Below are 26,497 nucleotides of genomic sequence, written 5' to 3'. Positions count from 1 at the left end.
CCCCTCAGGAATGAAGATGTCAAAAAATTCTATAGGTTCAGTATGCATGCATACAAATAAAAATACTGTCTAGTTTAAATTTCTTTTTTCAAATATAATCCATCATCTTTCAATTTTGCAATTTTTTTCTTTTTCTTTGCCATGGCCAGTTATCAGTCCTTCTGTAGTTCAGCTGCAGAGGTTGTGGTTGTGTGGCCGTGTGTCTTAACTTTACTTTTCTTTCTTCTCTGTAGATCATTTTTTATCATATTCTCAGGAAAATTTGTTTTAAACCTTTTGGAGCTATCATGAAAAAGATAACAAGACATACAGAAATAAATATGAACATAGAAACGTGAACAAATACATAATAAACATTCAAGTGTCACATCACAAATGGAGTAAACACCGACATCTAAATGAATCTCCTTGTAAACCATTTCAGAAAGCGAGATACTGAGGAAACACTTTTTCATATAGTTCCAATAACTTTTATGGGGGAATATTTTCCTTATTAATACGACTAATTTGATATTTTAAAGTCCCTAACTACAAATGCGTGCGGGATAAAATTGCATTCATCACATCTACTACACTCTCAACGAACAGTTTGAACACGGATGAAATTCCTTTCTGAATGCATCTTCGGTACCACTTAATACTGATCTTGTCAGCTGGTCAGAGGTGAGCCGGTCTGCTTGGGGTTGATTTTTTTTTATTACCATCTCTGAGGTATGTTATTTCAGAGTTCCAGTTAAAATACCCAGCGGCTGATGCTCAAAACGACTTAGCCAAAGTACGACGATCACATTACTCAGAGGAATCATGCATAAACATTAGCACTGTGTGTCATCAGATCCTAAATTAGCAGCGGGTAGCCGGCTTTGAACACCCACAGCAGATGTGTATCATGAATCAGTTTGAGACTGGGCTCCTCACGGTAGTATTTCATCTATAAGAGACCCTGTGTCAGCCCTGTTATGACTCTTTATTTTCCCACATGGTGTTGAAATATTAAATATTTGACCACATATTTTCACTATAAAATGAGTTTAATAAGTTGATCATGTCGGTCTGTCTATTGTTTTGTTTGCCTCCATGAAGGAGGTTATGTTTTCACCCCTGTCCTTTTGTTTGTTAGTTGGATTGTAAGCGTGCTTACACAGACCCAACTATACTGATTTCCACAAAACTTGGTGGAAGGATATGGAATGGGTCAGGGAAGAAGCTATTAAAGTTTTATCCAGATACGTTAATTTGTTTCACTTTCTCTTACATTACGAGATGCGTTTTATCCTCATTTTTCACCATTTGTCAAGGGAATAATTCATGGATCTTATTATAAATAATCAGGCCCATTTAAGGAACTGATATTTATGAGTGTCTGCATTTTAGTTGAATTTAGGGGGGCTGTTGGGCCTTGGTATGTGCTCTCTACTAAGTGCAATTCTAGGTTGAATATGAATATGGTTTTCCAGGAGAGAGTCAGTGGATGAATCAAATAAACAACATGTACTGTGAGGTCTCCATGGTCCACATGCACGTGGGATGCGCTTCAGAGTGGGTGAGACTGATACCACCAACCACAACATTTAATCATGATGAAATAAATGAATAAGTGTCCAATCTGTTATTCATCAGTTATACTAATGAACAACAAAAAATAATGCTAACTTTCATTTTCACATCAAACCTTAGTTTGAACAGATCTGAAGTTGTTTACCCAGGTGATAGATGAAGAAGACGGTTGTGTAGGTGTGTGTGTGTGTGTTCAGTGTGTGTATGTTGAATTTGACCTAAAATCAATGCACTACCAGATGAGGGTAAAAACACCTTCAGAACATCTGTAAATTATTAGCATTACATCAATTCTCACAAATAATTGGAGTTGAAGAGTGAGAAGCTGCAGAGGCTGAGTAGGTAATTCAGGAGTAACTGGGATGAACTACAGAAACATAGATACTATGCCCGAATTTAGTGTGACGGATGCTGTTATCAGAGGTTGCAGACACACACATGTACAGATGGTCATGCATTAACCAATGACTGATACATTGATACATGGTTTGTGGTATTAACACATCTACAGACAGGTCAACACACAGTTCAGTCATTCTCCTAAGTTTATACCACTGAGGATACAGTTTAAGGAGATCCACTGCAGCTGGGTCTAAGGTGCAGTGGCCGTCAAAGAGTCCTCAATTCGGGATAATGCAAAATATACCAGAGTGCATCCAGCAAAAGAAATAGCCTTATAATTATATAACATTTGTATAGATGCATACCAAATTCATCACAAAACAAATGGAAAACACAATTTGGAGACAGCTGCCACATCTGGAGACGAATAAAATGTCCATCTCGTTGAAAAAGAATCAGTTTGGCTGGTTTGCTCTTTGTTGTGATCACAAAGGATAAATCTAGTTTATCATTTTATTGTTTGAGACACAAGTAACCTTTTTCTCTTCGTGGATTTCATTGCATTGTGCAGTGTGATAGTCTCCAGTGGTGATAAAGTATCTCCAAAACGTGTTCAGAAATACAGTGTGACACGTTGGCCTTTGTTGTCTACTACAAAACACAAAACCAGAACAGCATATACTGTTTGTAGACAAGCGAATCAACACCAATATACTTTTACACAATCAAGTATAAAAGGGCAGAAGTACAACTTGAATCAAACTCTTTCTTATGATGAGGCAGAAATGCAGAAAAAAATCATAATGGAGCCAAACAGCTGCAGAGACTGATGCAGAGAAATAACAGAGATCAAGGCAGCGGGGTTCCTGCCCACTGTATACTTAAAGAAAGAAAGTGTCTGTTATGATTTAATGCATAAAACATCTAGTGTTATTTGCATTTCCATGGAAAGGGTTTTAATAATCTGCTATTCAGAATTCGACTTCAGTCTGAGGTAATGGTGGTAGTTTGTTGTGACTGCTCGGCTCATTGAGACGCCACACCGGGAGCCAAAACATAAATGCACATGATAATTGTTCTGGACTACGCTGGATCTTTCTAATCTCTTCGCTTTGTCTTTTCACAGGCAGAGGTCTGTTACCCTTCCACACTAATGAGCAATTTTACACTCGGTGCCCAAGCCCATGGGCCGTGGGTGGGGGGGCGGGGCATAGCCACATACAACAGTGCACAGAGCCTGTGGATACCCGTGTATGTTTACATGTAATGTACACACAGACCTTTTGTGCATGTGTGTGCTGTGTATGCAAGTGTGAGTGTGTCAAAGCCTTTTTTCTCTATGATGTGTGTATTCACCAAGGCACATAGCTTCTCTGTCATTGAACACAGTCAGCCAGTTAAAACAATAAGAGCCACTGGACTAGAAAATGTACAGGCAGCCCCATGGGACGCGAAAGCAATTCCAGATGATACTGCATTGGGTCTGTAAAGATTCAGCGCAAGCCGAAGGCCAGACATTGAAGATTATTAATGATGTTCCTATGGAACTATACAGCCTGCCCCGGCTAACAGAGCACAGTAACACGACCAACAAATTCTGATGCATCACTGTGCGTATGTGTGCGTGCGTGCGTGCGTGCATGCATGTTTTTAACTTAATGGATCTGTCAAAACCGTATCAGTGGTAATGAGCTACAATGAAAACTTCAACGCATGCTTGCTCTAACTTATTACAAGCAAAGTATTTTCACTATGTCAAAACATAGTAAAAATACAATTTGACTACCCCTACAAAACAGCAAGCATTCAAGATACAGCAAAGGAACGATTTGGTTACTCACAAAAGGGAAAAGGGCCAGAGCTAAGTATGGAGGGGAGAAAAGAAAAGCTACACAAACACAGCCAGATGTGAGGATGTGCTCCCTCCAACGTCCGCTACTGGATGTGAATCTATTGTATGTTCAAATTTGCCTTCCATCTATACAGACGTGCAAAATATCAAACTCTTAAGAAAAGACAGACACACAAAACACACGCGCACACTCATACACACACACAGTCAGAAACACACAATAAGATGCAATGGACTTGGCCTTCTGCAACCTGTCTACACTGTGAACCAAACCAGATCAGGCCTAGCATTCAGTCAAATTCAGTTTTGGTTGTTTTCCTCCATGATAGCAGGCTTTCTGTTGACGTATGTGGCCCAGTAGCCTAAGTTGAAGATGAAGAACAGAACTGGGAATATTATGCGTGATATCTTGTCCACTTTGCTGACACGGTTGTAGGACTGCTTGGCCTCCATGTAGGGGTCCTCCATTTTATGCGTATACTGGTGTTTGGCCGCCGCTGCAGTGGCACTCTTGGAAATGGTCGTCAAACCTTGGTCTTTAGCAACGTTGATGGCGTATGTGGTTCCGACAATGTTGAAGGTGTTGTTTGCCTTTTTGGACAAAGTCGCAGATTCTCTTCTCTGAAAAGGAAGAAGGCAATAAAGTAAAGGTCGTCAGGGGCGAAGCACCAGACTTAACAATACTTCCATTTGAACTCATAAAGAGGAAATAGAAGCAACACCACGAGACACGACACACACAAGAACAAAACAAAAGCCTAACCATATCGTTAATCCTGGCCATGTTAGCCTGAAACGGTTCCTGAAAAGAAAAGTAGAAAAGAAAAAAAGTTTACCAATTATATTAAAATTACCAATCTTACATACTCTATTCATCACTATCTAGCTAGTACTACTTTTTTCTTTTACACCATTTTACACTATTAATATTGTCAATACAAATCTGCACCATACAAATGTGGATTGCAGAAAAAAATGGTCATGATTAAAAATGTCATGACAAAATTATCAGTTTGGTTAAATCATGTGCGTTGAAATGGGGACAATTGCATTTTGTATCATTGCAGAACCAGGCTGGCCTGGCGTCTGATACTGCTAGCAGTAGCAGCACAGAGCAGGATTAGAAACAAAGCAAAATAACAGTGCCTGAAAACATGTCTGACAGACTGTGTCAATGAGAGCAGCCAGGCCTCTTCAGGCAAACAGCTTGCGACAAAACAAACACGACAAAGGCTGTGTGATGATAAAGCTGGCTGGAGCAACGGCTTTCTTCCCTGCTACTACAGAGAAATCATTACTGTCTTTTATATTGAAATCACACAGGGAGACTGAGATTTATTTGCTAAATTGGTCCGCTCAGACAGCTAAACTTACATCAGCAGAGGATGCTGTCAGCCTAAGAGCGTACAGGGCCGTGCACACGGTGAATGAGGGAACAAGTAGGGCACAGAGATTAATCACCGGGCAGAGTTTCCTGCGTGGCAGACACTACGTGAGTCTGGGACACTGGGCTAATTTTCCTCACAGCGTTCATCCCCACAGTGGCCACTTTGAGATCTGCGGCGCAACTGAAGTCGAACGTGTCCTGCGACAAGAGTTTCACTTTCACTGCTCCCCTGTTTCGCTTTTGCTCTGAGCCGGGCTTTCATTTTTGTTCTACTTTTTCATCCTCATTTAATTGTCCTCCCTTTTCCCTTCACTCCATCGTTTTAATTTGCATAACTAATGTGCCCTCTTCCCCTCCTCCAAACTGCCTCCCTGTCTTTGGGCACACCGCTTATCAGCAGCGGTTTTGCCTGGTCTTCATCCTACATGTTCGCACACACTCACAAATGGAGGCAGGGATGTGGCCATACATGCAACAAGGCAAGAGAGGTAGACCAGTGTGAGGGTGCATATCTGATTGGTTTATATTGTATTTGATGATGAAGACTATGATCTATGTTTGAAGTGAAACAAACAGATTTTATCACTGTACAAACTTGATCGAACCAAATAACACAGATCTACACCACGTTCATAAACCAACAGAATGATTGACGACTAGGTGGCTTTGCTCACTGGCCAAATTATACCCTATGTCTTGAAAAATGATTCTACGTGAGCTAATAGCATGGCAGTCAGATATATTTTCAAGCAAAGTTATCTGTAAAAATTAGTTATGTAATGATCAGTCACCTCGAATGCAACAACCTCCTCAAAAAGGACCAATCCAGAGGAACACGCTGAGAGTGTTCCGCCCAGGTCGGTATCTCATCTGCATCTCATGAGGCCCACAGTTAACACTGACTGATGCATTGGAGCAGTCGCTAAAATGCGATAAGAGCAATAAAAGGTGACTGAGCGATTACATTCTATCTAGATTAAGGATATGGTGCCATTCAAAGGTGTGGGACAACGTCAGACTCCAGACACTAATGCACATGACAATACTGACTTTAATGCAATACTGTGTTAAAATGGTGCAAATAGATCCAAGTGAGTCCGTCAGCCGATTTGAAATATACTCTGTGTCTGGAGTATATTTCAAAATTTGAAAGGAATACTGTAATTCCGATTGTGAATCATGATTGTGTTACGGAGATTGTGATATACTTTTTCATCCCCGGGGCCGAGCTGGGTGCGTGAGCAGCGCATGCACTTATTTTTTCATTTCGCCACGTTATCAGTTTAGAGCAGCCACACTGTTCTTCTAGAGAGTCAAGGTCTCGTCTGTGTTCTCAGCGTACTGTGTGCAATCCTTCGCAAATTTGTGGAATATGTCACTAACATAAATATTCCAATACCTGTTTCAAGGTAAAACCACTCTACCGTGTCCGTTGACTGAATCCATTCATTTGTTTAATAAAAGGTTTTGATTGTTATTACAGGACTGGTAGTTACACGGTTTTATAGAGTCCGGACATAGTTGAGTACATATATCTACTTTTATTCAAGGAAACGCAGTAGTTATACCAGGAACCTCACGCAGCAGAAACGCCCCCCCCCCTAACATATACCCACGAGAGGCAGCAGATCAGCAATGCAGCCTTCACGCCCTGCACACGCACCTAGTGATAGGAAGATTGCCCATCATAAGCAGTGTGCATAAATCTCACCGGGAGACCACTTGTTCATGTCAAATGTGACAAGCAGTGGAAAAATATCCGCAGTGGGTAAAAATAATGAGCTTATTAAGTCACTTTTAAATTTCAGACCTTCTGTCTGAGGTTGATGGAGGCAGCCGAATTGAGGTGGAAACATGTTGAATGGGATCAGTGCAAAAGAGCAGCGAGTCTCGTGGAGAGAGAGAAACGCTCGGAGGCAGCTGATTGCATTAAGTGGGGGGGAAATGGCGAGCCGCAGCCTGAAGGGGTCTATCTCAAGTCAATTAGTATAGGGTGAGAAAGAGTCGCCATGGATAACCACATACTTTCCCACGTTATCGACTCCTCCACATCTAACGCCGCCATGAGACTCCTCCATCACAGTGATTGCTTACATCAGCAGGAGAAGCCAATGACTGCTGTAATGTGTCTTACGACTTTAAGCGTAGGCCCCTAAACGCGCCGCGAGTCCCTGGCGCCGAGGAGGTTCTTTTCCCATTAACCTGACCAAAGAGCAAAGCAAAGTAATGTCCTGTTGTTGTTTGACTGCGCTGTCCTCTGCAGTAATTTATATGGTCTAATTATTAGAGAAACCACACATGGCATCCGGCTGTTTGCATGTTTTTATCAACCTAATGTGACAAAGCACATATTTCACTTCCGGCCAAAGACTCTTGTACACTATTCAAAGTAATTTGGTTGGCTGCAGGCACAAATAACCCCGGAATACAATGCATCTATTGACCTTGTCTTTGTTACTTCTGCAAATTGATGCATCAGAATTTCCTTACGAGTGTGATTAAGTACCCCGGGGGTAATTGTGCCTCGCTGTGTCCTGCTGTTTGGAGTTCAGCGTGGGCATGTGTGCATAGAACTGAACCTTGTGACAGTCTGTGCCGGTTTAAGGTTGGAGATGAGGTGTTGGCATTTTTAATAGCCTCAAGTATGTGAGCATGTGGGTGTGTGGGCATGCAGACGCGTTTTTTATGGAGATGTAGAGTCCCTGTTGTGTCTTTTATTGGTACTTGCGATGCCATTTTTTTGTAAATATGACACTTGGTGGCGGCGTGAGCTTTATGTCATCCCTGCAGCGTGTGTCAAAGTCAAAATCAAACTTGCTTTGTAAACCAAAATCAAGGCAAACACAGTTTCTATGAAACACTTCTGCTTCCCTTTCACTCCGTCTTGTGTTTATCTTTTTTTGTGGGCAGCAGGAGGGAATTATGTATGTGTCTTTTCTGGAGCAATATGAAATTAAAACAAAATAAGCTTCTATGAATCCTAGTCAGTCACAAGAATTTATTCTATAGTATACGCTTATAAAGCCACCTTTCACCCCCCCACTTCCATCAATTCCCAACAGTGGCCAGTTGGGAATCATGTTCTCAGGGGCTTTGCTGCTCGTAAAAAGGGCCAAAACATATTAGCTTTTGAAAGCCACAAGACACATCACAGAAACCTTTCTGGTAACAGGTTGGTTTATGGAGCCTTGCGGGTGCAAGTTTGCAAAACTTTAACCGTGCAGGACTCTGGTGGAGTAATAAAAGCCTGTGTCTGGTGACAATGGGGTTAACAAAAGCATAGTTCAGCATGGTTAGCGGGATATAACCACTTCATCCTGCTGTATTATAAGGATAGAGAAAACTCTGGCAAATATTTGTGCATAAAGATTCCTCTAGCTCAAACAATGGCATGGGAAATTTTCATTATAGAAGTTTAGTCACAAGATGCCTCGAGGAAAGGCAACTAAATTTGTTTTTCCACCTGAGCACACTAACCTCCGAAAGAGAAAAGTTAACTTACGCTAGCAAACAAGCTGCAGCAGCTTCCCCGTTGTTCCTGCAGCGCCTAAGTGAGTAACAGTGTCAAGCTCTGCTCTACCAAATGTGACTAGGAATGATGCTGACAGGCTGCGTCTCCACCATTGTCTAACAAACCCTGTTGCGTTAAAACATCTGTAGATGTAGTCATCTATGCAGCAGATCTGGAAATACCAGATTATGAGGCGTAAATTTGAAGCCGTGATGATTCCCTGGTTCTGGTGGTGAAGCCCACCGCACAATGAACCACTGCTCCAGTCTCTGCTGATGAAACCAGCGTTGTAAATTTTTGTAATAATAATAATTTAATCGTGTGTCATGGAGAGAGCCCCAGAATACGCAGGCTTTTATTTCAACCAAACTCCCCACCGGCTGATTTCTGTAATAAGCACACCTTTAGCTGGTGACAGAGCGCTAATGAGGTAGAGCGCTTGTCAAAAAGAATGTTAAGCAAAAGAAAAAGGCTAAGACCCTCCAGAATCCTGCAAAGTAAGTTGGTGCACATTAACTATCGCTGTCTTCAAACCTGGAAATAAAAAACCCGGGGGGGCAGTGAAGTCTTTTATTCTGGTGTGGAACTAAGAGTAGTGGCCTTGCCTCAGATGAAGAGCTTGTATTTTTCAAAATGAGCTTAAAAACACTATTTTCTCTTAGCTTCTCCTCCTATGGATTTTTTCCACCCTTTATTCCAAATACATTAAAAATGAAAAAAAAAGAAAGTGTAGTGAGATGCCTTTGCTTTCCAGTAGCTCATTCTGGCGGGGGAGTGTTATGGGAGTGCCATGTCTCCCTCTGTGACCCCATTCTTTTTTATCTATCATGACAACTGCATGCTCAGCACAGCCCCTGAGAAGGCAGCTCAGGCTGTTGCCATTAAGACGAGGCATCAAAAGGAGGAAGAGAGAAAAAAAAAAAAGTAACTCTCCACTCTGCTGCAGTGAATCGCTGCAAATGATCCCCACCAACTGAAAAGTTCCATGGCAGCAATATACATTCCTGCCCATCACTCAGAGGACAAAATGTCAAAGTATATTTAAAAAAAACTGAAAAAGGCTGCACTGATTGTGTCAAACAGTTTGTTCATAAATGGCAGAAAATAGGTTTGTGGCTGTGCCATTTTCTTCATGTGGCGTCCGTGACAGAAGTGTTCCAGCATTTTTATGTGAGAGCAGCAACGACAGTTTCCTCTCCTAATCTTTGCCTCCTTACTTCGCCTCAATTAGACTTCTAGAAAAGCATAATTTAATATAAAGCAATGGATGTTGATGCAAATAAATCATGGTGTTTGCCAGCTTCCTTTCTCACAGTAATGTACGTGTGCCTTTGGAAAAACAACCACATGCAGTTGTGCGAATTGTGCTGTAAATTACATTTAAAAGTTTAAATTGTTGACAGTTGACACTCGGCACCGTGCACATTTACCAGCTAGTAGCTAGTCTCAAATGGGCAAACCACTCAGTTAGATTTAGCAGATGTAAATATAAACATTTATATTCAATGTCAGTTAAAGCCCAGAAGACTGTCATCACCTAATTGTGTCATTCATTGAATCCATATGGACAATACATTTGTTCCATTCATTACAGAAACAAATAAATGCCTTTGAAGTGTATGGTGAAGCAAAACTAATCAATTAATCAAGACAAATATGGATATTTCATAAGTTCAGAGCAGGACCAAGTGCTTTATTTTTCTTTCTTGCTTCTTTGTGCTCTGATACCGTCTCATGCCTCCAATCTATTTCACTGGATGTGATCAGCCATAACACATCAAAGGAATCATTGTAAATGTAAGAACTGTGTCTATCGTGAGACACTGATCACTTTTTATTTATGACTTCACATCAACTTCATAGAAACGCGTCTTGTTTCTGACCCCTGCATCCTCCAAATAAAACTACTGTGTGCACAATCTATTCTTCTGCTTTTCCTACCTTGATTTTAATTCACTCACCATCTTATTGCTTCATAAACAATGGCAACATCAGCTCGGACCAAAGAAAAAACCCTGTAAACTGTGCACGATCAGATTTCATGCTTCAAATAAAAGCGTCAGCTTCGGGTGATTGATTTTAAAAGACGAATGCTCAGTTTTTAATCTGCAAGCCTCTAATTTGCAGACGAGATGCAAGGCTGCCATTTTTTCCGGGGAGATTGAGTTTCCGTGACTTAAGGATGAGACTTGAACATATGCTGCCATCATAAATCAGGGCCAGCATCTCTGGGAGTTTACCTCTGCTTTTTTTTTTGCTCTCACTGTTCCGCCCCACTGTCCCTGTTCCATTTGGCTCTTAATGAATAAATAAAAGCTCTCTTTATAGTCTTTATAGAGTACTCCAGGCTGTGTTAAGGGAGGAATTTTCTATCAATGTTCCCAAAGTGCAATTTGCCCTCGTCACTCCTTCAGTGTAAAATGAGGACTCTCTAAGAAACTCTGAGCGTTTTTAACACGTTTATCAAAGCAAACGATGAGGAAAATTATTCTGCAATTTAATAAGCAAGAAAATAAATGGAGAGAGAAACTCCTTCCTGAAAACCTTTTAGTTTTTTAGGATGCTTTTTAATGCTAGTGCACACTGATGAATCATAAATGCAGGCAAGTCATGTCCATAAATTCATTTTTTTTAAATATGAAAACATGTTAATTAAGAATCACTCACCCTTATTTCCATGCCCTCTTTTTTCCCATCCCATGCCCAGCTGCGCTTGGTGAAGTAGTTGACTGTGGCAAACTCAATCAAGGCAGAGAAGACAAAGGCATAGCACACGGCCATGAACCAGTCCATGGCCGTGGCATAGGCCACCTTAGGGAGGGAGTTTCTAGCACTGATGCTCAGGGTGGTCATGGTTAGGACAGTGGTGACCCCTGAGGATGAAATAACAACATTAGCAAACAGGTTCTTTTGGGAAACACTCAAAGGAAAGTTCGTTTTCTCACAACTTTGAATTCAAGTTTGCAAAAGGATCTAAAGATTTTAGAAACTTTTTTTCTGCAGCTTTTAAACTGTGTCCACTCAAGCCATGTAACAGAAGGTCAAGACAAGCTTAAATTATCCAATTTAGCTCAATCATGTAAATTACTCTACTGGGCTTTAAAGAGTAAAAAGTTAGGAGCCTAACAGAATGGTCCACTGCATTGCAGAGACTCAACTTTACATAATCATCGGCTGTGAGAAATCAGACAGTGGAGCCACACTAACAAAGTTCAGTGATGCATAAACAGTGTGAGTTTGCTGGGTCGGTCTTGTAGGTTCGAGCAGGAAGTAGCTTCTCAATACAATGAACCATTAAAGTGAATGTTCCAGGTTGTTTACTTTTGTTTAAACCGGTCTGACATGTTTTTACGAGCACCAATAGATGCCCTTGTAGAGCCGTGTCTACTGGAGTCCAAAATATATACAGTGAAAAATAATGAATACTTTTCCCAGCACAACCACGGAAAAACTGAAACGTCCTTTACATAATACAAAAAAACAAGAAAGATGGTAGTGACCTGCATACATCTAGTGCAGGATAATGTATTAGGTTTAAACAGACCTCCATCTTCTTCCTAATTAATCTGGAAACGCATTTTTTGAAATACAGTCTTTTAAAAGTGCGACACATTTCTACATTCAACACCCCTGGGAATTAAATGTAATAGTGTCCAACCGTGTAAAATAAAGTATTTTATCAGTTCTAATCTTTCTCATCTGAGTGAAAATAGACGCACAGTATACTAACTCTATACTGTGTAACTATTTACTCAAAGGACAAACATTATCATTATTCTAAATATGATAATTTTGGTTATTTATTTGCATAATTTGATGACATTCCAATATTTAAAGGGGGTGCAAGAGTTTCATTTCTTTTGGGTGTTACGATCTGGATTAATATCAGGGAATGTAAATCAAATGTATCAGGCTCTTATACCAGATAACCCTTCAAAATACAACTTAAAATCAACCAGAAAACAGAACTGATGAATGACTTTAGTTTTGGAGGAACAAAGAGACACTAAGAATCAGTTTTATGCTGCGATATAATGAGAAGAGAAAATATGAGACGTGAACAGTTGAGGGAACCTTGTCCTTCACAGTAGATGTTTCAATCATTCCACTGAGAAAATGACACTGATTACAGCTCCTCTCCTCGTGTGAAGGAAATTGTTCTCTACAAATAGAATTACTCGGGACTGAAATGATTTTTGAGACGACTGCTGGGGGAGAAATACTCTTGCGGGTCTGTTTGTGGAGAACTGAAGGTAAATTATTATTGTAAATGCATGGAAAAATAAGCTTTTGTAACTTACATTTTTATTTCCCAAACAATCCCTTGCTTTGCATCTTATTTAACGTCTGTCACTCTGATTGTGTGCGTGTGTGTGTGTGAGTGTACGTGCATACATTTGTGTGCCTCATTTCCAAATCAAAATGCAAATTATTCAACAAACACAGGTCAGGGGCTCTTTCATAGATTATGCAGCACATTCTATTATTATTCACGGTACATAGGGAGGATAACACAGTGAAGTGGCACATATGAAACAAGGGGGAAATGTCAAATACAATCAAATGCATTTTGTGCAGCTTATTATTATTTATTTTTTTACTAAAACCCTTCCGCATATTATTTGCAAAATATAAGATAGACCTGAAAGTGGTTTTGGTTAAAGGATTTGTTGTCCTCTTCAAAAACCCTTTCTGAAGAAGTGGCGATTTGATCTTGTGCCATTTCTATTAAAATGAATTGATTTAGTTTGTTCCACCAATAGAAACGTGCAATCGGACCCTTTTTAGTCCACTGGTACTTCAGTGGGATTATGTGACGTGCCCGGCTCTATCTAAATCACCTCGGGCTTGGTAAGTAATAACACTTTAAACCAGACTGGCTGCTCTGTAGTTGACAAAGTAGCCAAACATCCTCTTTGACAGATGCAGCACCTTGTAGATCACCTGCCGCATTTTTCCCGTTCCAGACTTTCCAACTTCTCTCTGATTAATTAGTGTTGTTGTATTTACAGAAGTAGGAACAAATCAATACTGGGATAGAAGCTCTGGGGGAAAAAAAACATGACTCATTCATAAGCATGTGCAAAAGGCCAATAGGTTTTCATGTTATTTAGAACTTTTCAATGGGAAACCCTCCACTTGTTTGGCATAATGCTGAATCATCATCAGCTCTGCGCATGTTTTTCTCTTAAAGCTTCAACAACTGATCTCACATTAGTCATTTAGTGCATTTTTTCAAAATTGGATTAAAGACGCAAGACGACACTCACCGAACACAGTGCGAGCAGGAACCGACTCTCTGTTCAACCAGAACGAGACCTGAGACAGTATGACAGTCATGATGCACGGCAGGTAGGTCTGAATCACAAAATAGCCAATTTTCCTTTTCAAATGGAAATATGTTGTCATCACTACATATTCTCCTGAGGGGGAGGAAAGAAACATGGAGAGAAACACACAGGGTCATGATTATTGATTCAGCCATGCACAACAGCTGGGAGCACCACAAGCTGAAACATTCAAAACCATTAATGTGTGCGTTTGCATCATCAAAGTATAGCTCATAGGTCTAGGTCCTTAAGATGAGCCATTTAACCACATGGCAACAGAAAATGTTGGAGAAAATAATATTTCCAAGGTCGTCTTGATGGGCAATTTGTATAAAAGACACATAAATGCCTTCGATTTCACTTCAATTTCATCTAGGATGACTTAGAAAGGCATCAAGAGGAGAATTGGAAAGAGTGGCCGAATTGAATAAATGAATCTCTCATCGTAAAAAATGAACTGAAGATGTCAAAAGGGCATATCCTCTCTATTCCTAACACACTGCACTACCCAACACGCGAGAGGAAACCTTACGATGAAATTCAAAAGTTAACAGAAAAGGGCACTGGAGGTATAGAAAATAATATATGTAAATACTGTTTCTAAAAGATTGATCCTTTCAAATTTAATATCACTAAATATCTCCTTGGCCAGCAATAAAAATTACCACTGAATGAGTTCTTTGTTTAGCTACAAAGGTGACTCTGAAAGTTTGCTGGCCTGACTCCAGCTGCCAGAGGAGCAGCATTGCTGGGAATCAACATTAACCGAAACTGAGGCATTGGATTCTTTAATCTACACCGACTCTGACCAGTGCTCAGCATCTTTGTCCTCATCTTTGTCTGTCAGCAGCTCCCGGGAGCTGAAAGGACAGCAGCCAGACACCAGGCTGATTGATGGCAGAAAGTTACTGGACACAAATAGTTTTCAACCAGGCTGCATGAGGATTATACAGGAGGAAAACTGTGTGACCCTCAGAAGGATAAGCGGTATAGATAATGGCTCGAGGGGCGCATCCATCCACGGAGGGGTGGAGGTGGTATATTACAGCCGACATTGTGATGTAGTGGCTGTAATTTTAAGCTGAGTCATAATCAGACTGTAGCATGTAAATGGTAATAAACATTAAATATTCTATGAGCAGCTCATGTAAACCACTATTGAAATAAGCTTTTATTGTGGATAAAGTCAATACTCAGAATATATGGGTCCATGTAAACATAGTCACTGACACCAGGACCCTAAAGCAGTCCTTACAGATACCATTTAATGATCTGGGACCTAAGTGGGTGGGAGGAAAAAATAGATTTGTGGTGCAGGGGATCTCTGGTGAGTCGAGTGCTTCCGCAGTGAAATATTTGATGAACTGGATCCTAGCTGTTGGTGAGATGTCCGAGTGATGGATGTCAAAAAAGCTTTTTTAAAAAAAACACTTTCCATGTGGAACGGCTATACAACCTTTTCGGAGCCACCCTTCAAGCCAACGTCAGACCTTAACTTCAAAATATAGATTTTCAGTGGAGTGTTCCTTTTAAACCCACACTCACATTTTCCTATGGATTTCTTTGCTGCTGTTGTTAAAAAGAACCTCCGCCTGCATCACTCTAGCCTCTCGATATAAAACATTTCCTTCCGCTCAGATTTTGTCGGCGATGGCAGTGAATGGACACAATCACAGTCCCCCCTAAGCACCAGCTCTCGTTGCCATGTCTGTAATCTGTGTTGCAAAGATATGAGAAAAACAGCCTTTCACTCCCTGAGGTGCTTTTTTTTATGAGCAGATTCTAACCAGAGCTGAACTGGCTCAAATCCAGCCAGTCCCTCGGCTTCCCTGCACTCCATTAAGTTTAAATAAAAATCTGACATCCTCAAGCTGAACTTGTTTATGAAAGTGGTCAGGTCGACTCCATTGGCTCTTTTAGTCAGACTTTAGATGATCTTGTTCCTTCAAAAATTCCCTCAAAATTTGCCAGATGCAAGTTCAAACCAGCACACAAGATGTGCTCAAGGAAAGTTTTCCCCGCGGAGTTACACGAGTTCTATCATTTCAACAGCTTTCTGCCTCCTTGGAAAACAGGCACTGTGTCATCCAACAAAGCTTTTAGTCTCCGAACACAGTCAGACATATCTGTGACGCTCAGCTCCTGAGAGCCACACGAGCAAACGGCTTCACAACGGAGGGGAAATCTCTCAAAATGAAAGTCGGTGTTGCTGTGTTGTAAGCGACGCACTCTTTCAGTAATTACCTACTGCCCCGTTGAAGCAACCTTTTATCTTCAGCTCTGCAGCAATCAGTAGTTCAGCGATTTATCCGTGTTACCTAAATCCTGTTATCTAAATTGACATTGGAAATGTTTTATTGATGTTATTCCCCCGATAGATCTCTATCAAAGTACCCTGACTACTTACATTTTCTTGTAAATGATCACTACTAATATGTATCATCAAAATGTATTATATTAATAATACATATTTCTCTATTTTATGTTGCAGGAATATTGCAGGGAATGTTTTTGCCTATACTATTATACGTCGCTACCCTGTTACCTTGGTACTTCACGCCGCCATAAGCTTTAAGTCTATCAATGGGGAAATGGATAAAAAGTGATGTGACTGTGTTTGTCAGATAAAATGGTTCCTCCACAACGTTGTTGAGAAGAATCAAATGAATATGTAATCAAAAGTACGGGGAAGGATATTTGTCCTTTATCTCAGTGCTCATAAAGTCGACTCTGGGCTGTTAGCCCACAACAGAATGGAAATAAGGCTTTCACCTCTGGCACGCTTCTAGTACCTCTGTAAATATGCTGAATAGTTTTCCCAGAAAACTGATAACAGTCATAATTTTTCTCGATGGAGCCATATAATGCAAGCTGAACGTAAAATGGCAGAAAGTGAAGAAAAGTGCAGATTGTAACTTTATGAAAACCCACAGAAGAGTGCCGATACAGTGAGGTCTGTATGTCAACGGAAAGTAAAGGAGAAGTGATGATGCACTAACTTTGTTTCACTCTTTGCAGTACCCCACCCCCCCACCCCCCAATCATATTAGAATTTGGTGTGTCCACTACAGCTGTCAAACTGCCATGAATACACCTGTACACTGAAGCCGTAAAAGCTCAGTGTGGTGTTTGGATTGTTGAAACGCACAACATCAGGTTGAATTTCAGGAAAAGCCGTCTACTACTTGAGCTGAAGGGGGTCACCTCTTCTACCTGTGCTGGAGCTGATGGTCTCTTTGCCAATAACGTGTCCCAGCAGGTCATACTGGTTCAACCTTGAGCCGTCTGGGGCCACAGCAACAGACCTCTCGTCTCCCTGAGTCCACAGGTAGATCACCTCATTGTTCGTGTATGCATCTGAGCAAAAAAAAAGATGGTTACATTTGGTTGGAGTCAACTTTATCTTTTCTGTCCACATTGTAGAACACATCAACAGTTGCTGTGGTTAAAAATGTTGCCGTAGAGCAGTCATCTTCAGAAAATCTTCTTGTCAATACAGTAGTGAGAGAGTGATTGTTTAGTGATCTATAGTCTCAGTCAATTATATTATATATAATTATATATTATATATAACACAGAGGTTGATTCCTACCAACCTTGTGATTGGACTATAGGATATAACAATACATTTAGTTTAACGATATGGAAAAACACATTGTTTCATGATATACTCTAACCTTTATTACTCGGTGCAATAGAAAACTCTTTATTTTGTGTTGTGTTTATTTTGTATAATCTTTAGTCATCTGAACAGCGCTTCGTGTTCTTCCACACAACATGGACGCCGGACAGTTTGCATAAAGGCAACACTGTGGCCTTTGTCTAGTCTCGGGAACTGGAGTGTTCAAAGTGACCAATCAGAGGAGGGAAGCATCAGCCACTGTCCTAAAGTTGCTAGCATGGTTGTAGAGTCTTTTTGAGAACCGAGATGTACTGAACAAACTGAAGTTCAAGAAGCTTCTTAATTATATGAATAAAACGGTGTAATGAGGCCGTTTCGAGTGGAATATGAACGTCGGGGCTAGGGGACACTTAGATGACACCACACCAGCAGTAAGGAGGCATGTTGTGTTTTGTCTGTTTTATTACATCTGAAGAAGCGGCCACTAGTTACTTCAATTGCATTGGATTCTGCTCTAACACTGTTTAGCCCTGAGACTCCAAAAGTGTTTTGTGGACTCAAACTATTATCCCACTCGTCCATCGGTAAAGGGGTGAGGAGATAATGAGGACATTTTCGTATCTGGGTGAACTATCCCTTTAAAAAAACACAGTATATAGCACCACTCATACACTTTAGCTGCAGTGAGTCCATATGCTAGATATGTAAATCCGTACTGAATAACCTGAACATATTTCAGTGTGTTAAATCCATAGCCTGGTTTGTATCGAGGGAGCGCTCACTCTAAGCTGAAGGTTGACTAATTTTGCTGCGTTGCTACAAGAAACACATCTCAGAATGACAGTTATCCCCTTCTCTCATATTCCTCAGTGAGTGCAGTTGCGAAGTTTATTCCTGAACAGAGGTGCCGAAACCTGCAGAGAACCCCCCCCCCCCCCCCCACTGTTCCTGCAGCACTGTTTCATATCGAGCTCCTGCTTTCCCATGGCTTTGTTGACTGACTTACAACTTCCAAACTTCAGAGGACAGGCATGTGCATCCATTGGGAAATCCTCCAGGTGCATGGGGCACTCGGCATGAATGGTCAACCTGAGGGGACAAGGGGAGAATCAATATTTCAGTTGTGATGCCGCAGTGTCAGCATTATCAGAGGTGATACGACTGTATTTATCATGCACCGAAAACTGACACTGGCAAAATCAAAACTTGGATTGTAAACATGACACAATGCCCACTTCAGTCATTTAAAAGCCACGGTATGTATGTTTGAAAAAAACACACAAAAAATCTGGAGGGCTGCACTCAGACACACAATGTCCAGAGAGCACCGGAGTTTATATTATTTGGTCCCATAGCCGAGCTGCAAAATGCACTCTCAGTAAACAGAGAAATTCTGCATATTATGTCACTCATACATATTTAAACAACATTAGGATTAAATTTGCTGAGTTCAAACAAAACCGCAGCCCATAAAAACACCCCACGGTGGACTGGGTTGCTTATAAATGGACAACAAACAGGGTTATTGTAACTCAGTTAAAACATTTATAGACCAGGCATCAATCCAGAACTGCGTTATTTGAGCAACTGGGAGTAGAGCCGGATATTAAAGTAGGTAAATGTAGTTGCTTTATGAGGAATACGCATCATGCTTAGATATTGAGTGTATTTTGTGGCTCGGTTTGTTTACAGTTTTTATGATTAAAAAAAAAGTGATTTAATGAGAAGTTTTAACTTGTCTTGTCAGTGTAAACGCTATTTCATGCTGTAAAATTAAAACTATCAACATCACAGACCAGTGTATAGTTTCTCATTAGCTCCTTGTGTTATAATGCAACAACCCTGTGCTCTCATTGCCCCCCCCCCCCCCCCTTGACTGCTCTCTGGTGCTGCCTCATTACTGATAAGTGTCTCAGCAACTACGCAAATTATCATGTTACAAAATAAATCACACGTGAGCAACGCACCGCTTCATATCATACAGCACTTAAACTGACATCTAATAGACCAAATTCATCTCGTCCCTAAACTGTGCCACGTATGGATCAGACAGCACTAAGAGAGTTGTTTTGATCAGAGATGACTAAGCAAACTGTCTGCGTTATGACTAAAAGATATTAAGAGAAAAAAATATGCTAATATAGCAGTTTTTCATATCGGGAAATGAAAGCAGCAGGAGATGGTCTAAGTCAGAGGCGTTCACGTTCTCTGGAATGATATTTCTGTGTCAGCCCTTATCACCAAAAGCTTTGGAATCTCATTGTGTTGTCAATTTGACATCTTCACAGGTGTCTTCATCCTGAGATGTTGGTATTCTGTTTGATCTTTTTCAGTTCTGTGTCCGTCACGTGTGCTGGTGTGTTGAGCCACAGCTGTTAGCAGCTCTTAGCTAAAAAACAAGGTAACGCTGAGGGTGATTGGAAGAGTTACAGATCATTTTTAAATAAACAAAACCGAATTTGTCTCTGACTGAAAAGTTGAGAATTCAGTGTTAACCTCATTGTGTGACGCCAGATCAGAAGTCCTGGCAAATCATCAAATAGGTGTTACAGTCAGGATCAAGGTGAGGATCCACTAGCACTGCAAGACTGTACATCACACAATAAAGTGTATATTCAAAATTCTATGTGTTCAAAATCCAGAAATAATTCTTCTATAAGGCAGTATTGCACCAACTGTATTTGCACAGCACTGAGTGTTTAGTTATGCAGCATTGGTCCAATGGATCCTAGTTTTTCTTTAAAAATCTCCTTCAACACTTTGAAATGGATATTGTCAAATGTGGCTGAGTGGTTGTGAACAAATACATTCTTGCTAAAAGTTTGACCTAAAAATATCCACCACGGTCTTCTTTGAGTATTTTACATTATTCACAAATTGATATTCTCTATCATTCATTCCAGCACAGGACAGCAGCAGCACGGGCAGACAATACCAGCTCCCTCAATCCAAAGATAATGATGCAATCCTGCAGAGCGGAGGCCTTCACCGCATCCGTCAGTGCAGATGCTGTCGACGCGCTGATTAAATGGATTGAAGCAGCTCTTTATTAAGGAGTGCCGGTCAACACAGGGTTCTGTGGTGATGTACTCCACACTCGACATCCTATTAAAACAAATGGATTTATTTCCCATTCTAAAGCCTGATACATGTGAAGTGTGCCGAGTAAAGCCAACGTTATCAATCTCTTCTCTGCAGACTTCCTTTAACAATACATATATTTTGTAGGATACATTTGAAAAAAAGCAATAGTCTAAATTAATCATTTGCAGCTTTTTATACCGTGAATAAACCACAGTGTCAGTGCAACACAAAAGATAGTGACTCCAGAAATGGGTTCGGTAGCTTGAAATCCCCCCCCCAAAAAAATGCAGCCTCAGACAGGAATATAAGGACCAATGAGCTGGTTCCAAAATGTCTGACGGTGGTTTATCTTACTCTGTGTCCTCATACAATCTCTTTATCATCTCACCAGACATTTACTTAGTGACGCAGGCACATCTGTCCTTGCGATACTCCATTAGTGCGCAAATGTCATTCTTGGCCTTGGCAGGACGGCCACCACATCCAATCCACTCATGTGGAGCCACAATGTGAAACTCTCCCTCTTTCACCCCTTGGAAAATCAATACTGACCATTTGGATGACCGTAACATTTCTTTTCTTCCATTTCCTGACGCAAAGCTCACAGCGAATGCCGACTGACTGACAGATGCAGTGATTAGATGAGTTGAAACCAATGAATTATTTTTGCTCCAGTCATGTAGATAATAGCATTTGCCGGCTCTGACTGTCTCGGCAGCTATTTACAGTCCACTTTAGGCACGACATAGACACAGCGGCATCTCTTTGATCAAATGATTATTATTTTCTGAGCTGTCTTTGAAACACATGTGGCCCAGACTGGCGGCACAGTCTGACATTCGGACTGATGAAATGAATCAAGGAGCTGCTGCATCAGCTCCACACAGCTGAAGGTTTAATCCCTCTGGCACCGAGGCTTGGAGGTTGACATATGAGCTGTTCAAGTGAAAGGTCTCAACAACCTGCGAGATGAATTGTTATGAAATTGATATTCATAATCTGCTCAGGATGAATTGTAATAAGTTGGGTGATCCCTTAACCTTTCCACATGGCACCATCATCAGTTCAAAATTACAATTTGTCCAATACTACAGTGACATTCTTATCAGAGGTAAACTGTACAACCCCTTTTTTTTTAATTTGAATCATTTAGTTTGTTTCAGTTCAGAAGTTCATATATTAATTGTCTATGCTGGTAAAGTTTTTCTTTTCTAAGTTGATCAATCCTGGATCTGCTTTCATTAGAATGTTACATCTGGTGCTGGTTCTGTCTCTGCCTTCAGTTTGCTGGTTGTTCAAGCTGTTATGTTAAGCTCAGCAGAAAACTAGGTCTTTACAAGCAAAGTATTTTATGTTAATGTGTCAGCGTGCAGCTGTTTTTAGCAGAGCTGTTTTCTGTGGTGTCATAGTGGACTGGATCATCGGTGCTTTCAGTCACCAGTGAGGGGAGTTACACCGACTGTCAACGTCATGTTGGCATGATGTTTTTGCATGTTCTCATTTAGCTGACAGCACATCTGTGACCAACATTTAAACAAAGGTTCATGTCTCTGTTTCATAATTTACATTTGATCCGGTTAGTTTTGGTTTCAAATAGCTATTTAGGGAGTAAAATAGGAACTTTTGTGCGACATACTGTATACATACGTCCTGTCATCTTCACCTATAAGTGGGCTGCATCTACCTATACTTGACATTGATTGGTTTGTAGACGGCCGTGCATTAGACATTGGTGTGTTGTCAATTTACTCCTTGTACTCATTCTTTCCATTTTAACTAGTTCACTTCGTTAATTTTGTTGCTACTGTAGAATCATTATTGTTTTTTACTTCCAGCAAAATCATTGACATAAGCAATCCGGTGAGAGGCTTCAGCTTCTTTCTCTTCTTATTTTGTTTAATACTGTCTCAATTTCCTGCACTTGGTTCATTCTATCATAAAACGTGTTTTCATAATGCAAATTCTGTTTTAGCTGAACTAAGACCAAATTGTTTGACTGAATGTTGTCCGTGCTTCATGGCACCTTTCACATCTGTTATGTGGTGTGAAAGCACCTTGAGTACAGCCTCATTGAGATGCAAGCAGAGCCATAGACTCTAAGTCTTGTCACGTAACCTCTTCAACAGGGAAGTGGCCCTGTTGCCAGTGTGAATGAAGGCTCACCTCATCGTGTAGAGAAGCGTGCCGTTGTCAACCAGTCGTAGCAGTTTGTTGGGAGTCGTCATGTTGTGGGCCACAGATTTCTTTCCATTGTGAAAGAAGGTATCAGGAGTCCAGATCTTACTGGCCAGGAGGTTGTTGAGGGGTAAAACCTGCATGGGCCCATCGAACTTAAGCCTCTCGTCCCGCCAACTCTGACGGAAGAAGACATCGATGGTGTACTCCTGAGGGAAGAGAGGCCATGGGATTATTTGGCAACATGACAGTTTGGAGAGATGGGACTCAGTACTGGTTGCATGGAGGTGATAAATCCATTTTACTCTTTAAGATTTCCACAGCAGACACTAAAGCATTGTTTTAATGAATAATGGTAATGAAACCTCATGGACATCGGAACACTTATTGAAATGGACCAATCATGTTTCAATAAGTCAACATTTTAGCAGTGACGCGTTCATTGACTACTTTACTCTTTGTAAAACTCTTATAGGCTGCAAGTGCTATGGACAGTTAAATAAATACCCAGCATATTCAACATACTGTCTTCATTGACAGATTGGCATCTTTTCGATCATTGTGGTCCATGAGCCACAAATTATTAAACCAAATATAATCGGGCACTAACGGGCCCGAGCACCCGCAAGTTGAAGTCTGTTGCGGTCGGTGGAGAGAGCGAACGATGACCAAGCGCTCGTCTCCGCGTTGCATGCGTTTTTTTACAACGACTTAATTTTCACACTGATCAGTAGGTGGCACTATGACTCTGAACTGATATTAATATATGGAGCTGTTCAGGTCAGGATTGTGATCATAGGTCAATATTTCGGAGCCGGTTGGATAATGCAGAGTGGATTTACAAAATACTTCCTGTTTCATGGGGAATCAGTAGGTGGCGCTATGACACTGAGGAAATATTGACACATAGAGCTGTTCAGGCTTAGTCTCTGATCATGTGACAGAAGTTTGGTGGTGATAGGACAATACACACTGGAGTTATGACAACATCGTGTCCTTCGCCAAAGGAGACAATGCTGTCATTGATGTGCTACGAAGGTTGATCCGTCGCCGCACATCAATGTTTACACGGTTTGAGGAAATGTCACAATTCTGACCATGATCCATTGAGTTGACTGAGCTGTTTTGCACCCAGGAGCAGTTCATCAAAGTATAAAACATGTCACTTCCTGTAGCCAGCAGGTGGCGCTGTGATTTCAAGTCATGTTTTCTGTGTAGATGTCTTCAAGACGTGACTCTTGTCTTACATGTCTAGTTTGGACCCGATTGGACCAAATATGCCAGAGATACAGAAGTTTACGTTTTGATGGTGTGTAATCAAACTTTGATGCCACGCCACGGTCCCACCATGTGATGAAATCAAATGAGAAGTTGAAGTTGATCTGATGAAAGCCGTATGACAAGTTCGTCAAGGTACAAATGTGGAAAATGGCCAAAATAGCCATTAAAGTCAAAATGGTGGGCTCCCTGTTTGGTCTAGCATATCTATCCAAGAGACTTATTTCTTTGTTATGAAAAGACACATGTCCCTATAGATTTTTGTAGATGTCGGGCCCATAGTAGTGCAGGGGCTGCCCTTTAGGGGGCACTAGTCAGTTATTTTGCCACGCCCCTTCCTTAAAACCATCTGAATGTCAGTGTAATTATAGATTTCAGTTTTTACAAAGTGAGAACTAAATATGTGTGATAAAGGAAGGTCAGTGTTTGATTGACAGCTGATCTCTGTGCGGAGCAGAAACGTCACCACGACGAACTTTGATCAACAAACATGTAGACAAAAGAAGTAAATGATTTAAACACAGAATCTAAATCACTGCTTTTAATGACTCAAGTCTATTTGAGTTTACAGAACTCAGCTGTGGATCCAGAACAATAAACATAAACTCCAGCATAGAGAGGCTGAGTGAATGTGGTCTGGACTCTGTGGAGGAGAGTCATGGTGTCAGAGACGCTGAAGAAGGACAGAACACCTGCACTGTGATCCAGGTACACTCCTACTCTGGAGGACACAGGACCTGACAGTGGAGTCCAGATGTTGTTGTAATTAAAGTTATATCTGTTTACAACACAACATAATGACCAAGATTTATCATTTGATCCAAATTGATATTGAAGTGAGTTTCCTGCTCTGCTGATATTCTTGTATGTGACTGCTACACCAACTGCCACCCCCACCTCCACCTCCCAGTAACAACGTCCAGTCAGACTCTCTCTACTCAGGACCTGATACCAATAAGGGAATCTGTCTGGGTGATTAGAATAAGACTGTTCTTCAATCGTTCCTGTTACTTTTCTGTTTCCCTCAGATAATAACAGACGTCTGTGTGCTGTGTTTGGATCCAGTGTGATTTCCTGTGAATATCTTAAGAAGTCAGCTCTGGTCTCTGGCTCTGGTTGTCGCAGTAAAACATCCACTCGAGACACAATCTGTAAAATCTCTGTCCCTGTCTCACTCAGAATGTCCTGTAGTCGACCTCTGACCTGTGACACAGCTGCTGTCACGTCCTCAAAGTTCTTCAGAGGACGGATCCTGAAGCTGGATGGGTGTGTAGAGTCACTGAGTGGTGACAGTGAGGGGTAGTTGTGTAGAAACTTGTTGTGATCCTCTGTGTCTGAGAGCTGCTTCAGTTCATGGTCTTTCCTCTTCAGCTCAGTGATCTCCTGCTCCAGTCTCTCCTGAAGCTCTCTGACTCGTCCCGCTTCAGTTTCCTGCTGGGATCTGATCTGCTGCTCCACATCAGAGCTTCTTTTCTCCAGCAGACGGATCATCTCAGTGAAGATCTCCTCACTGTCCTCCACTGCTTTATCAGCAGAGCCATTGACGGCCTCCTCCTCCTGTGGAAGCAGTTTCACATCTTTCTCTGTGTCCTGGACTCTCTGCTGGATTGTTTGTCTCCTCAGCCCGAGCTCTCTCTGCCTCTCAGTCCTTTCTGCTGCAGCTGACACTGTGTCGTGGTCTTTATGTTCCTCCAAAGAGCAGAGATAACAGATACACTGCTGATCAGTGCGGCAGAACATCTTCATCACCTCATCGTGACGAGAGCAGATGTTCTCATGGAGCTTCTCAGAGGGCTCCACCAGCTTGTGCTTTTTCAATGGAGCTGACTGAAAATGAGGCTGGAGGTGTTTCTCACAATAAGAGGCCAAACAAACCAAACAGGAATTGAGAGCCTTCTGTTTTCTCCCAGTGCAGACATCACAGGCCACATTTTGAGGTCCAGCACAGCAGTGATCAGCAGGAGCAGCTTGGAGTCCAGTCTTCTTCAGCTCCTCCACTAAATCAGCTAACATGGTGTTTTTCTCCAGGACAGGCCTCGGTGTGAAGGTCTGTCTACACTCAGGGCAGCTGTAGCTTCCTCTCTCCTCCTCTTTGTCCAAGTGGGTGTTAATACAGCTCTTACAGTAGCTGTGTCCACAGCCAGTAGTCACCGGATCCTTCAGTAGATCCACACAGATCGAACAGGAGAATCTTTCTCTGTCAAGTGGATTTTCTTGCTGCTCCATTTCAGCTGCTGCCAGTGACTGTAGAATAGTTTAACTTCCTTCCGAACAGAAACAGATCTCTGCTCCTCCCTCTCTCGTTCACTTCCTCTTTTTCCCACGTTTTAACACACTAATTAACACTATTAAGAGCAAC

General features: G+C 41.3%; 2 protein-coding genes across 2 annotated transcripts in view; both read right to left on the bottom strand.

Annotated features, from left to right (window-relative positions):
• Positions 1 to 4,051: 4,051 nt before the first annotated feature.
• Positions 4,052 to 26,497, bottom strand: part of gabra3 (gamma-aminobutyric acid type A receptor subunit alpha3) — a 63,308-nt gene continuing 40,862 nt past the window's right edge. The window contains exons 4-10 of the mRNA XM_061085572.1: positions 22,849 to 23,069; positions 18,608 to 18,690; positions 17,184 to 17,336; positions 13,920 to 14,072; positions 11,317 to 11,522; positions 4,515 to 4,553; positions 4,052 to 4,372 (exon numbers count right to left, since the gene is read on the bottom strand). Of these exons, the coding sequence (XP_060941555.1) occupies positions 4,052 to 4,372; positions 4,515 to 4,553; positions 11,317 to 11,522; positions 13,920 to 14,072; positions 17,184 to 17,336; positions 18,608 to 18,690; positions 22,849 to 23,069 (1,176 nt within the window). The remainder of the gene's footprint in view (positions 4,373 to 4,514; positions 4,554 to 11,316; positions 11,523 to 13,919; positions 14,073 to 17,183; positions 17,337 to 18,607; positions 18,691 to 22,848; positions 23,070 to 26,497) is intronic.
• LOC133019172 (tripartite motif-containing protein 16-like) lies at positions 24,694 to 26,364 on the bottom strand. Its single transcript, XM_061085564.1, has one exon. It carries the CDS (start codon positions 26,362 to 26,364, stop codon positions 24,694 to 24,696), a length of 1,671 nt encoding a protein of 556 aa, XP_060941547.1.

The sequence above is a fragment of the Limanda limanda genome, chromosome 14 (genome assembly GCF_963576545.1).
Source record: "Limanda limanda chromosome 14, fLimLim1.1, whole genome shotgun sequence".
Lineage (NCBI taxonomy): Eukaryota > Metazoa > Chordata > Actinopteri > Pleuronectiformes > Pleuronectidae > Limanda > Limanda limanda.
Note: the sequence above shows the minus strand (reverse complement) of the source record. Positions and strands in the feature narration are given on the sequence as shown.

Coding starts and splice junctions, on each gene's coding strand:
- LOC133019172 (XM_061085564.1), bottom strand. CDS start 26,364: ATGGAGCAGCAAGAAAATCCACTTGACAGAGAAAGATTCTCCTGTTCG.